Source organism: Mytilus californianus, unplaced genomic scaffold, assembly GCF_021869535.1.
Source record: "Mytilus californianus isolate M0D057914Y unplaced genomic scaffold, xbMytCali1.0.p SCAF_10, whole genome shotgun sequence".
Lineage (NCBI taxonomy): Eukaryota > Metazoa > Mollusca > Bivalvia > Mytilida > Mytilidae > Mytilus > Mytilus californianus.
In genome coordinates this window covers 35,721,879-35,736,395 of record NW_026262582.1, presented here as the reverse complement: position 1 = coordinate 35,736,395, position 14,517 = coordinate 35,721,879, and the positions used below count along the sequence as shown (strand labels likewise).

Below are 14,517 nucleotides of genomic sequence, written 5' to 3'. Positions count from 1 at the left end.
TACATAATTGTAGAAATATAAAACAAGATATATATTTAAATCATTGCTAAAAACAGAAAAAGTTCAAACATCTTGTGTTTAAACGTGTTTGATCTGTTATTGATATTTAATATCATGGACCATTTTTAGGGATATAAGGAACGCACTTAAAATGGAATGGCCCTGGCAGTACAATTTCCCACCCTTCTTCACGTAATAACACACTTGTAACTTGTTGAACCCATTTAAATTGAGGTTGCATTCTTTTTTGATGATTCGAATGTGCCTACATTATATTTTATATTGAATGTCACAAACAATTGTCAATGTTCATGATGTTGTCAAACGCTGTTTAACACTCAGTGAGTAGTACTGTACAGGCTACAGCTGCACAGGACAGGGGTTTGTTACAATTTGCCAGGTTTACTATCCATACGTACCCCCAAAAAAATCACGATACATGAGGGTAAGAATGGGGTACCCCACATTACATTTGTTAAAATAACGTTAACGATAAACATTTTACTCCATGTGGACGCTTATCATGCTAAGGGTAGCTACAAAATGAAATTTGACAAATGACTATAAAAAATTAAGGCTGATTTGATGCTAACGGTAGTGAAAAAACAGATGTTTGACGCTTGACGATAAAGGGCATTCCTACCCTATACATTTCCATAATTATTGTGCTCATAAGAAGTGCATTCAACACAATAAGAAGAAACATTTCTTAGACACCAGATACCAATAAAATGCTGAAACTAGATTTACTCTCCCAATGAAATATCTAAAGCCTGAACTTTCTCATTCATTTGTCATGTTTGAGTGTGACGGGATTGCTTCACTTCAAAAGTCGACACTTAGCCAGTCATCATTGGTTGTGCTTGCAAAAATACTTCCTTACCTCAGTCGGTTAGAGGGCCTAATGTAACACGGTCCGAGGCGGAACCTATGGGATTTTCTAAAATGAATTACTCTCCGGTAACATTTGGTGCCCAACTAAAAAACCCACGGTGGTAAGAGAAGATATCTAGCCGGGTCATAGCTGTCAACTGACCCGTATTCTGCGGATCACACCAGAGAATTTCCTGCTTCACACAGGATTTTTTAAATACCCGCCGGGTATTCAAATAACCCGTGATTTCATAAAATGACCCTGTTTTCACCCGTATTTCTGACCAGTATTGCTTCTGGTGTTTAGAAGTCAATTTGACAAATATACTTTCGGTTTTCTCGGAGTTTTTCCTTTGAAAAGGTAAACAATTGAAAAGTCAAAACTTAGAATTTACTTATTTACCGTGCCAATGACAGCTACCAAAACATTACATGTGATTGAAAAGTAACAATTCGAGGATTGTTAATTGTAACCCAGAAAGTTGAAGCCATTCAAGCTTGACATACAATTCTATGTCCTGAGGCTGATTTAAAGATTTGCCGTTTGCAAATATCAAATATCCTGTAAAAATCATTATAAAACAATTTGAACCTTTTAATACATTACTGTTGGAGAGAATAATTTTGTTATCACTTAAATGTTAAAAGCTTTAAATCCATATGCTCTAGATATTACACTGAACAGGAAAAGGAAACCCACTAACTGTTACTTCTTTCTATTTATCTTCCTGTGTACATGGTGTATAGTAGCACATTAGCCATAATTGATTTCTAATTACATGTATAGCTTGGGTTTATGACATTCATTAATAAAAAGAAGTAAACTAGTGTGAATAAAACAATAAGAGGGCATTGCTTTAGAAAGATATTTAATTACTGGGTAATGATAAATATTCATATACTTAACAAATACAAAAGTTATTATTTTTAGGAAACTCAGTGGTACATGTACATGATATATATGTTATAGTGTATAAAAAAAAATCTCAATACATGAACTAAACTTGGACCGAAAACGTTCGTATGCGTTATGACCTGACATTTTCTTCTTCAATGCAGGTCATGACCTGCATTTTCAGTTTTAGAGGTTGACAGGTATGAGCCAGGTGTTTTGTGAGAGTCAAAGTGATATGATGACTCTTGAACAGGGGGAAGTGTAACAGGATTGCTTCCCTTGAATAGTAAATTAATACTTAGCCAACTGTAACCAGTTGAGCTAGCGAAGTACTTCTTTAGCTCAGTCTGATAGAGCCCTTACTTGTAACATAGAGATCTTGGGTTCAAGTCAGAGAGGAGACAATGTGCTCTCTGGTTACAGTGTTTTTCAATTAAGGAATTAAAAATTGTCTAATTTCAGTCAGCCAGAATAATGACCATGGATGTACTATTCATTGGCAAGAGCAAAATGCAAAATGCTTAAAAACTATACACATGCTATAGGAAAATCCTTGTCTACCTGGCACCTGGAACCCTTTATCAATGTATCATTGAATTTCATTTATACTTACACGTTACAATGATGACAATGTATGTTATAGAAAATTTAGTCACAACTGTTTGAAGAATCAATTTTTCAAGTCGTGATGTAATTATGATGCATAAATGTGCTTTTATTTTTAAAATGACTGCCTGTCTCAAGAGAATGTGTCCACTACATAACAGAGTAGAAGTATGTTATCAATAAAATCATCCCTGTATTGAGTAGATCTGTACATGCTGTACCAGGTTACTAACCACTATCACTACAACCTTTCAAAATATGTAGCACTATGGGAAAAGTTATTGAAGATTGCATTTTATAGGCCTTGATTACACTATATTTTTGCAACTCATGCACTGTGTAATGTGCAAAACCCACAAATTTATGTACACACAGTAGCTATGAAAGCTAAAGGAGTCTAAATACCAACATTGCAATTCTTAAATTGTAAGTATGTAACTCCATTTATTTGAAATTCCAACTTTTCCAAAACTATTCCATTTAAAAGGTGTTTGAGGCAGTCTGCACCGTTAGCCACTAGTTCGATGTCCCAGACTAGTAAAATTTAATTCAGACTGGTAAGTTTTTTGCAAAGCTTTGTTTAAAGATGTATAAGAAAAATGTTGGAATACTGGTCTTTTGACCTAAGTAGTAAGAAAAGATTTTGGTGCAGACTGCTAAGGGTAGAAAGGGACTTCCGAAATCCCCCCACATCCTACATACTTTGAATGATTTTGCATTCATCAGACATGTCAGATGGCATACAACCTTAAATGATCTACAACCAATATCCAAAAATCAAAACTCCATTTAATATTGTGGAATAGCGCTCAGAATAGAAAATAACGCATACATTTAATACCACAGTTTTATAAAAAAAATATAATGTCCAAATTGATCAAAAGTGATCAAAGAACAAAAAAATTAAAAGGTGTATGCACAGTTCACACATAGGGCTTCAGTAAAAATCACTATTGTAGTTGAATTTTCACAAAGAATGTTTGTGATTCACTCTAGAATATATATGTCTCTCAGTTAAAGTATACAGAATTTATATATACTATTTAAGACAACTGACATGGTCTTGAAACAGTGTAAACTTCATGTTAATCACCAGAAATCACTAGAAACACAAGAAACCTCCTGTATCACCAGAAATCACTAGAAACCTCCTGTTAATCACTAGAAATCACTAGAAACCTCCTGTTTATCACCAGAAATCACTAGAAACCTCCTGTTAATCACCAGAAATCACAAGAAACCTCTTGTTAATCACCAGAAATCACTAGAAACCTCCTGTTAATCACCAGAAATCACTAGAAACATGAGAAACCTCCTGTTAATCACCAGAAATCACCAGAAACCTCCTGTTAATCACCAGAAATCACCAGAAACCTCTTGTTAATCACCAGAAATCACTAGAAACCTCTTGTTAATCACCAGAAATCACTAGAAACCTCCTGTTAATCACCAGAAATCACCAGAAACCTCCTGGTAATCACCAGAAATCACCAGAAGCCTCCTGTTAATCACCAGAAATCACTAGAAACCTCCTGTATAACCAGAAATCACTAGAAACACAAGAAACCTCCTAAACTTTTGTTTAAATGAATAAAATAAACAGAAATGATAGAGGTACTGTCATGGAGAAATTGTATGTCAAAACATGAATCTGTTATTTTTCACAAATTTATTTTCTTCACTGCAGGATTCAACCTAATTCAGATACGAGAAAGAAACAATTGGAAGCTTGGTGTTCACTGATTCTCAACTACCACAAACAGAAAAAGTCCTACAGCATAGATGTTACAGAGATACTCAACTCTCAACTGTGTCATAACAAAGAGATAGATAGTATCCTTTTGAAGTGTAAAATACATGAAATAATTTTACATTGTTCACTCAATATTACTGTGGGTTCATTTATTTTCGTGGGTACCAATTTTCCTGTATTGAGGGAAAATTGTATATTCATGGATATATGATTTCGTGGTTTTACTCTGCTTACACACCTTTAGATAATTTGTATTATGTTGAACATCTAAATTCGTGGTTTACCCATACCAATAAAATCCTCCACCAAAGTTGGTATCCCACAAATATTGATGAAACCACAGTACACACAAGTAGATATAAGAAGATGTGGTATGAGTGCCAATGAGACAACTCTCCATCCAAGTCAAAATTTATAGAAGTAAACCATTATAGGTCACAGTACGGTCTTCAACACGGAGCCTTGGCTCACACCGAACAGTAAGCTATAAAGGGCCCCCAAAATTACTAGTGTAAAACCATTCAAATGGGAAAACCAACGGTCTAATCTATATAAAAACGAGAAACACATCAACAAACGACAACTACTGAACATCAGATTCCATGCAAGGTATTTCAATTTAATACTTTTTGGTGGTAAATTTTCAGTGTATACGGGTTATTATTGATTGATAATTCACTCTGAAACATCATTCTGTATATATTCCAGTTTTCTACCAATACATTTCATACAATATCCTCGTATACAATGGTATACTCAAACTGTGAATTTTTAAATATAATTTTTTTTTCAAGAAATTATAGCATCACTTCCATATTTCATGTATTTATTGGTACACATTAAACAAATAAGAAGACATGAAGACTTGTTCAAATATGATTTCGTTTCTTCTATAATTATACCCCACGCAACGAGTTGCGGAGGGTATAATGTTTTTGACGCGTCCGTCCCTCTGTCCGTCTGTCCGTCCGTCTGTCCGTCCGTCCGTCTGGCTGTCCATCCTTCAGTCCGTCAGTCCTGTTTCTTGTCATCGCAACTCCTCTCAAACCACACAACAGAATTTCACGAAATCTTTTAAGATAATAAGGACATACTATGTAGTTGTGCATATCGACAGGAATTTACGATTCAATTTTTTTTCCAGGAGTTACGCCCCTTTGAACTTATTTGCCCAATATTCTACTGCAACAGTTTGTCATCGCAACTCCTCTCAAACCACACAACAGAATTTCATGAAACCTTTTCAGATAATAAGGACATACTACGTAGATGTCCATATCGACAGGAAATTACTATTCAATTTTTTTTCAGGAGTTACGCCCCTTTGAACTTATTTGCCCAATATACTACTGCAACCTTTTGTCATCGCAACTCCTCTCAAACCACACAACAGAATTTCACGAAATCTTTTTAGATAATAAGGACATACTATGTAGATACGCATATCGACAGGAAATTACGATTCAATTTTTTTTCTAGGAGTTACGCCCCTTTGAACTTATTTACTTTAATGTACTACTGCAACAGTTTGTCATCTCAACTCCTCTCAAACCACGCAACAGAATTTCATGAAACCTTTTCAGATAATAAGGACATACTACGTAGATGTGCATATCCACAGGAAATTACGATTCAATTTTTTTTCTAGGAGTTATGCCCCTTTGAACTTATTTGCTTCAATATACCTCTGCAACAGTTTGTCATCGCAACTCCTCTGAAACCACACAATAGAATTTCATGAAACTTTGTAGATAATAAGGACATACTAGGTAGATGTGCATATCGACAGGAAATTATGATTCAATTTTTTTTCTAGGAGTTACGCCCCTTTGAACTTATTTGTTTCAACATACCTCTGCAACAGTTTGTCATCGCAACTCCTCTGAAACCACACAACAGAATTTCATGAAACTTTGTAGATAATAAGGACATACTATGTAGATGTGCATATCGACAGGAGATTATGATTTAATTTTTTTTTCTTATACAATTTATTTTTCTTACAGTTATTTTATTTCTCCAGTGACAATGTGGGGACCTGGGGTATGTGAGCGCGCTCACTAAGGTTCTTTAATTTGTAACAGTAGTAATCATATTCTTACACATAATGTCCATGTTTGAAATTTTTGTCTCATTTTTCTCCGGAACTACAGATTGTAATCATTATTATCTTTTCATTAAACTTAAAGATTTATATCTACATCAAAAGTTAACAATTGAGCATGTACTTAGTCTATATGTTTTTACTGTAAAACAAGTAAAAGGCTAAGGTGGAAAATTATTGGAGGTGGAGGAAAAAATCTAGTATGGTGTAAATAAAATCCTGATTTATTAATAGCCACTCTTACTGTGCTATTGAGATATCTAAAAAAAAAAAGAGTGGTAATTAGAAATCATAAAACTCTTTAACTTGTTGAAGAAAGACCACAGTCTACATAACACTTCTCAATAAGCTAAAGACTGAGCAACACAAACTCCACCAATAACCTGGAAGGTTTCTCAGGTGCTCCAGAAGGTGAAACTGATCCTGCTCCACATGTAACACCTATTGTGTTGCTCAAATACATATATATGTATATTTGTCAAATGTATGTTGACCTTAATAGTTTTCAGGAAAACTTTCGTTAGATGGTTTATATACTGTGTTAGATGAACTTTGTAGAACAGGTTAGTTTGATTTCAAATAAGTAAAATCAATTACCACATTTTACTGCTATTTCTTGTACATGTTGTAGGTCCTGACATTCATTTTCTTATAAACCCTTGTAAAAATGAAACTTAAGATCGTCACATATTTAATAAGCAGGAAATACAAAAAAATGTTTTAGTTTATTTTCATATTTTATTGTATTTGTCCAAAAATATGTTGACTTCCCTGACACTTATGGTGAAAAAAAACTGTATATGTAAAGAATAGCTATACAAAGTATTTTAGTTCCAAAATTAAATAACAAACTATATCAAATTTTTAATTTGAAAAAAAAGAAATTAATCCGAAATTCAAAATATGTTATATGAAGGTATAGCTATAATCATGATAATGTATATATATTTATAGTCTCTTATTGACTGTTTTAATCCAATTTTTATGTATCATTTTAATTGTTAGATACTGTGTTTGACTTAGAACAACATTTGTGTTTTAAGCTGATCACTGATAGAGTTTGCTGCTTTAATTTCCACAATTAGTACCTGTACATATGTTAGATTGAAGTTGTTTAGCATGTTTAAGATGAAAAAAATTTATTTATATCACATATACAATATATGTACATTGTTGGAAAATATGAAATTTATTTGTACACTGAAACAGGACGAAAAGCAAGGCTTATTGTTTTTATCCTGTAATTTACACCTGGAACTTTAAGATTTAGTTGTTTTAATCCAAATAGTTCTTTGATTTTTCAAAGAAATGGACAGTCTATACATGGACCACATGGAGAACCCCAAAATTAACTGTCATCCAAAAAGAAATATTCACATCACCATTTGCTCAACATGGAAGCGGAGTACAAGTACAAAAACAAGAAATATAAGTACAAATAAAGGAAAAAAAATATTTGTGTACATGTTGTGTACAATAGTTGGCTGATTGCAGGATAAAATGTTTTACATGTTGAATGCTCTTTTGAAAAATAACTGAACTGTTATTGTATATGATTATAGGGCACTTAGAATGGAAAGATCCCAAGACAAAGAAGCAATGTTTGGTAATGTGGAGAACTCCTGAGGAATGGGGAAATTTAATATATTCATGGGTAAGATGTAGTATAATTTCATTGGAATCTCCAGCAGTAAGAGTTACTGCCCTTAAAAGATTAGAATTGAAGAGGTTAAATTTTTTTTCATATTAAAAACTGAATCTGTCTAAATTTTTAGGCAAACAAATATTATTTACCTCTCAGCCACTGTAACCATGCTATAGGGTGTGATACATTTTGAATTTTGACATTCAATGCTCATCAACTTCATAATACTTATACATTCTTACACATAAAGTCCATGTATGAAATTGTGTCTCATTTATCTCAGGAACTACAAATCAAATATTCCTGATTTTTTTTTTAAATGCTTCATATGAAATTTCCTGACAGTGTGATGCATTTTAACATTCATGACCCATCAACTTCTTTTTTACAGAAAACTTGTGTATTATTACACATTATTACCATAAATTATATTTTTGTCACATTTTTCTCAGGAATTATGATATAGACCACCACAAAATTTTGTATAAATATTTTTATCAGCATGCTACAATGTATTATGGGGGATGTGTTATCACATTCATCGCTTATTTACTTCCTGTTTTCTCAGTACTTATTGTGGAAGTATCATCAGTTACCAATAGCTCACAGTTAAAATTGATTTGTTTTGTTTTACCTAAAAAGAATTTGAATGATACGGAAACTATATTTGTAAAAAAAAAATTTCAACCAACGGGTTTAAATTATAGCATTGCAATATTACATTTAAAAAACTTTTAAGTATATTTGGAAACTTAAGGAAGTACACCACTAATTCATGGCCCCATAGCTTTCTATGTTAAATTCCTCAATTTCAAGCAGGCACAGCTCTTTTGTCTTAAGTTCAAATAAAGTGACAATCATTGCATGTCAAAGCAACACCTCATGATGTATTGTACTGAAAAAATCAACATACCTTTAATGGCATATAAGAGAGAACTGGTTCCAGAAACTTCAGATGTATCAGAACAGGTACTTCAGATCTTACAAACAGGCAAAATGTACCCTCCTTTTTAAATTTCATGCAATTTTATTGTTTTTCAAAATTATAAGTCAAAAAGTGTTCAACAATGATCACCTGTCATTCAGCTTTTATTTGATACCAAAATTGCCAAAATATTCTACACATTTTGAAAGTTTTTGTGTTAAATATGTACTACTTTCTGGTATGTGCTTTCTGACCTGGCCCGAATTAGTGGTGTTACACTTAAAACTATTGTCATCACTTTATCATGTTGCTCATCATGTAAAGTGCCAATTATTATCAAACTTTTGAGGAAATGACAGAATTTACCATCCACTATGAGAATTCAGTTGATAACTAAACAAGGAAGAAAAACATACTTCTGATCACCTTTATATATATTACTGGTACTGTTAATGACTATGCCAGCAATAAGATGTAACCATCACAGTTACCAAATATAGAAAATTTGTCAAAATAGAAAAAAATTGACAAAAAAACAAAAGACCAGATTAAAAATATTTGATACATTTGTATATGAAATTATAAATGCTGATATATAAAATTGAGAATGGAAATGGGGAATGTGTCAAAGAGACAACAACCCGACCATAGAGCAGACAACAGCCAAAGGCCACCAATGGGTCTTCAATGCAGCAAGAAACTCCCGCACCCGGAGGCGTCCTTCAGCTGGCCCCTAAACACTGTATACTAGTTCAGTGATAATGGACACCATACTAAACTCCAAATTATACACAAGAAACTAAAATTAAAAATGATACAAGACTAACAAAGGCCAATGTATATTGTCAATGAAAGTTAAAAAAAATAATATAAAAAATAGTTATTTAGAAATAAATCAATTCTATTGTCTTTCAGATATTATCAAAGTCCATGACTAATACTGTATGTACTTTTTATGAATTAACTAATGGAGAGGACTCAGAAGGAACAGGTAAGTAATTGTCAATCAGTAAAATAATAAATAGTTAGTGGAATACTCAACATTGCTAAATTTCATTCTTTTTATTATTTATGCTACGTTCACACGTAATTCGAATTAGTTTAATTCGCATTTGAAACGTTTTACGTCCAAACGTAAATTCTAATTCGAATTGCAATGCGCGTCAAATTCGCTTTACTGTCCAAACAACGTTATCTTTTAATTCGTATTAACAAAAACGCATTTCTAATGGGAATAAGATCATGCGATTTAGTTAATTCGAATCAATTCGAATTAAAAACGAAGAGTGTGTGAATGCGATTAGTGAATTCGATTCGCATTCGATTCGAATTCAATTCAAATTAAATGTACGTGTGAACGAGGCATTAAATTCGTTTGCCAGTTATTTTACATTTTAAGCTCACCTAGGCATGGCCCAAACAGCTAATGTGAACTATTTTCATTTCTTGTCTCTTGTTGTCCGTAAACCTTTACAAAAATCTTCTAGCCTGAAACTACTGGGTCAATTGGAACCAATCAATCTATTTATGGGATGATTCCACCTGCCAACCAACTTGGCTATCAACTCTAAAAAAACAACATAAGGGTAAAATGCCAGTTATTGCATATTTATCTTCAAAACTGTTACAGATAAAGAAAATCTACCAGGGCAAAAATATTCACAATATGAAGATCTACCTACTGTTCTATTAGAACAAAATTTTCAGACAACTCCTTATTTAATGAATATAGAAGTTGTTGCTTTGAATGACTAATTTGTGTTCTTTTCTGCTATTTTATTTAAAGCTATAATATATAGGAAACAACTTTAAACAGCAAGATAAGATCTGCAAATAAATTAAATAAATGGCAGAAATGGTCAGTTGACTCATTACAGGAGTATTGCTCTTAAATGATTTGTTGTTGCCCATTTTTGTTTTGTTTTTTTATTATCTTGAAAAATACAAGACAGAGAGAAGCTTTTAACAGCAAAATTGATCAGCAGGTTAAGATCTGCAAATAAGACAAGTAGGAAATTATCAGTCAACTTCTTTACCATTTTTTTGCATTTTTGGCGGAAAATAAAGTAGATAAACATAAAAATTAAAAGCTATAATATATATGAAACAACTTTAAACAGCAAGATAAGATCTGCAAATAAATTAAACTAGGACACACCCGCGTGAATTTAAATTTAATTTGGTTTGCCTAAGATAGAGTTGGTTCGGTCACTGAAAACGCACATTTCTTTATGCGTAATGGATATATAAAAAAGTCATATATTATATATAGGATTAAACATTGATTTTTTATTCAGTTTGTGAGCGGACAATCCAATTAAAAAAAACCAAGCCGTTTAATCCTTATAATTCTACCTCTTGGAATAATGGAGACATCATGTTTAAAATTACACAGAATAAGTCAATTACTAATAGTTATAAATATTCTGTGTAAGGGAGCTACCATTTGATTTTATGTTTTTTTTTTGGGGGGGGGGGATGAAAAATATTTTCCTCCTATTTTTTCAGTTGTAATCTCTGTCCTGCCTTTTTATTTTTCACTCTATTCAGTCCTGCCTTTTTTCATTTTAGCCTTTGAATACTTTTTTTACATACATTGTCATCCGTCTTTTTTTTTTCTGCCAAGTTGTTCACCATGCCTTTTGTTTTACTCAAAACTCCTGTTCTGCCCATTTTATCAAATATCATTCAATATACCCCCACCCCCCATAAAATTCAAATGGTAGCTCCCTAATTTTAAACAATCCTGTCTGTCTTAAAAGTCCGTCCGATGACGGAAACATTATCCGGACGTCTTTACTTTCGTTTTTTTCTCACAAAATAACCCATATGGAATAATCAAAAGCGAGGATGACAAATGCAACTATACATGGTACCTATAGGACATAAAGGCTTGATGATTAATTCAGTGTGGAAGGAAGAGAAGCGACACACAAAATGAGGTCTTCTCATTTAATAGTATAGATAAATGGCAGAAATGGTCAGTTGACTCATTACAGGAGTTATTGCTCTTAAATGATTTTTTTTTTGCCCATTTTTGTTTTTTTATTATCTTGAAAAATACATTTGACAGAGAGAATCTTTTAACAGCAAAATTGATCAGCAGGTCAAGATCTGCAAATAAGACAAGTAGGAAATTATCAGTCAACTTTTTTTTGCATTTTTGGCGGAAAATAAAGTAGATAAACATAAAAATTAAAAAAATAGTACCTGACATTTTAAATTATTTCTTCAACAACAAATCCATAAAGATTGCAACTAAGCCTTTGCACCCAATGTGCTTCTGTAATTTTTAATGTATAATTTTTGTGTATGAACAAATAAAACAGTTAATTTTCCCCCCAATTACACAGATTGTAAGCTTGATTTTACTTCTTTTAGTTGCTCCTACATGACCATGTACCAGATTGTCCTACCACAGTGTAGGTAACCTGTTGAAAAATTTACTCCAGAGTCAAAAGTTGGTAATATGAAAAAGGACTATTTAAGTGTTTTGAAAATAATGATTTTAGTGTCTACCCTCAAGGTATAAATTTTTATTGTTTTATTGAAAAATTATGATTTTATATCACTGAAACATATAGTACATTACAGTTTAAGGACTAATATATTTTTTTTGATTGTATGTTTTTTGTTGCAGAATTTCATGGTCTTGAAAAATGGTTATTATTACGAGCTATAAAGACTTTAGAGATGCAAAGAAAAGCAGAAATAATGATGTTTGACGATAGTGAAGGTGTCAAATTCTTTTAGTGCAATCTGTGATATAGTAATTTTTATATAATTTGTATGTATAGACATTGTTGTACTATTAAAATATCTATCATATATAAATATTTTCTGTATATTGATGAGAGAGTGTCATACTCTGTGCACCTAAAAGAACCCTTGCAACAACTAAGGGATCCTCAGGTTGCCTGTTGTAAGGCAAAATTTCTGGTTATTTCCAATATACCATTGATCCCACCATTCAACCTAATAGTTTCATGTCATGAATGTAGATGATAAGCAAGCAACAGCCAATATATATATATATATATATTGACTATATGTTCTACTTTAATTATAAAAAAGAAGATGTGGTATGATTGCCAATGAGACAACTCTTCACAAGAGACCAAATGACACAGAAATTAACAACTATAGGTCACCGTACGGCCTTCAACAGTGAACAAAGCCCATACCGCATAGTCAGCTATTAAAAAGCCCCGAAATGATTTAAGTTCATTTTGCTTTTCAATGCATCTTTTAGTTGATTTGTCAGTACAACTCCATCTATGGCTTATCAGGAAAAAATCTAACAAGAAACAATATCTGTTAGTCATAAACATTTCATTTTAACTTATGATCAATTTTAATCCTATATTTTTGTGAAACAAATCAATGAAGTTTAAAATGTACAGTAACAGAAACTATCATGGATCCGCCATCAACACAAATTTCCGAAATGAAAAAAATAAAAAAATTCAAGGAACATTGATATTTTTTGTGTTAGAAGAATAAATCATATTTTTGTTGTATTTGAAAGATTTTTTGAAATTTGTGTTTTTTTTAATGCACTAGTGCTAAGTTTTTGGGGGTGTAAGGAAAATAACTCATTGTATAGTTGTATTATGGCAACGTTATATTGCTTCTGTCAAAATAGCATTTGGCCAATTTTAGTTGATTTGATATATGCAAAAGTACTGATATCTTTATCAAATATGCCTCTGTTCCTACATAAAAAAATCTTGAAGGTAATCTATTTTTCACCACTCAATAGCTTGAAAAAAGCAACAAGCATAGGTTTTATAGAAAAAAGAAAGGCTCACAATATATAAAAAAAGATGATGTGGTATGATTGCCAATGAGACAACTCTCCATAAGAGACCAAATGACACAGAAATTAACAACTATAGGTCACCATAAGTTTATCAACAGTGAATGTCACAAGAAAAAAGAAAAGAAACAAATTTATTTTGATTTTTGACATTTAATTAGGGACTTTCAGCTTTGAATTTTCCTCAGAGTTCAGTATTTTATGTTTTTTTTTTTACTTTTTACATGATTTAACACACAAATTTCACAAGAGAAAAAAAGCATGCAAAAAAATTTGTGAAAAGTAAGTATTTAAGGGGAACCACTAGTAGTGTGTCAATATTATTTGATATGCAAAATTTGTATTCGAATAGGCACATCTCCTTTCCATTGAGTTTATTTGGCTCCTTTCCCCTCAGTGATGGTTTATTGACTTTGAATTTTTTGCATAGTTCGCAAGTTATAAAGATTGTGGTAAGATTAGTTATAGTTAAACCACTAATGTTAAGTCAATGATATTGGTATGCAGTTGTATAATCATTTGTAAGTTTCATTGTCATTAAAATTATGTGGCACCACCCTATCATCATGGTTCATTGACTTCTGCCTGCTTCACAAGCTTAAGTTTGTGTTTAGGTTAGTTTTAATGGAACCACTTATGATAAGTCGATGGTACTTGGTATGCAGGTTTTATAAGCATTAATATTTCTCATTTCCATGGAAGTTCTTTGGCCCTGCACCTTCAGTCATGGTTCATTGACTTTGAATGTTTTGCATATATAAAATTAGAAGATTTGGTATGATTGGCAATGATACAACTCTCCACAAGTGACCAAATGACACAGAAATTAAAAACAATAGGTCACCCTAAGGCCTTCAACAATGAGCAAAGCCCATACTGCAGTTAGCTATAAAAGGC

The 14,517-nt window shown here is 32.3% G+C and overlaps 1 protein-coding gene across 1 annotated transcript; it reads left to right on the top strand.

The window, feature by feature from the left end:
* The first annotated feature begins 138 nt into the window (after positions 1-138).
* Positions 139-12,635, top strand: LOC127718027 (vacuolar protein-sorting-associated protein 25-like). Its single transcript, XM_052223919.1, has 6 exons — positions 139-192; positions 4,062-4,207; positions 6,741-6,794; positions 7,794-7,885; positions 9,717-9,792; positions 12,442-12,635. The coding sequence occupies exons 1-6, from the start codon at positions 152-154 to the stop codon at positions 12,552-12,554; spliced, it is 522 nt and encodes a 173-aa protein (XP_052079879.1). The 5' UTR covers positions 139-151; the 3' UTR covers positions 12,555-12,635.
* Positions 12,636-14,517: the final 1,882 nt, after the last annotated feature.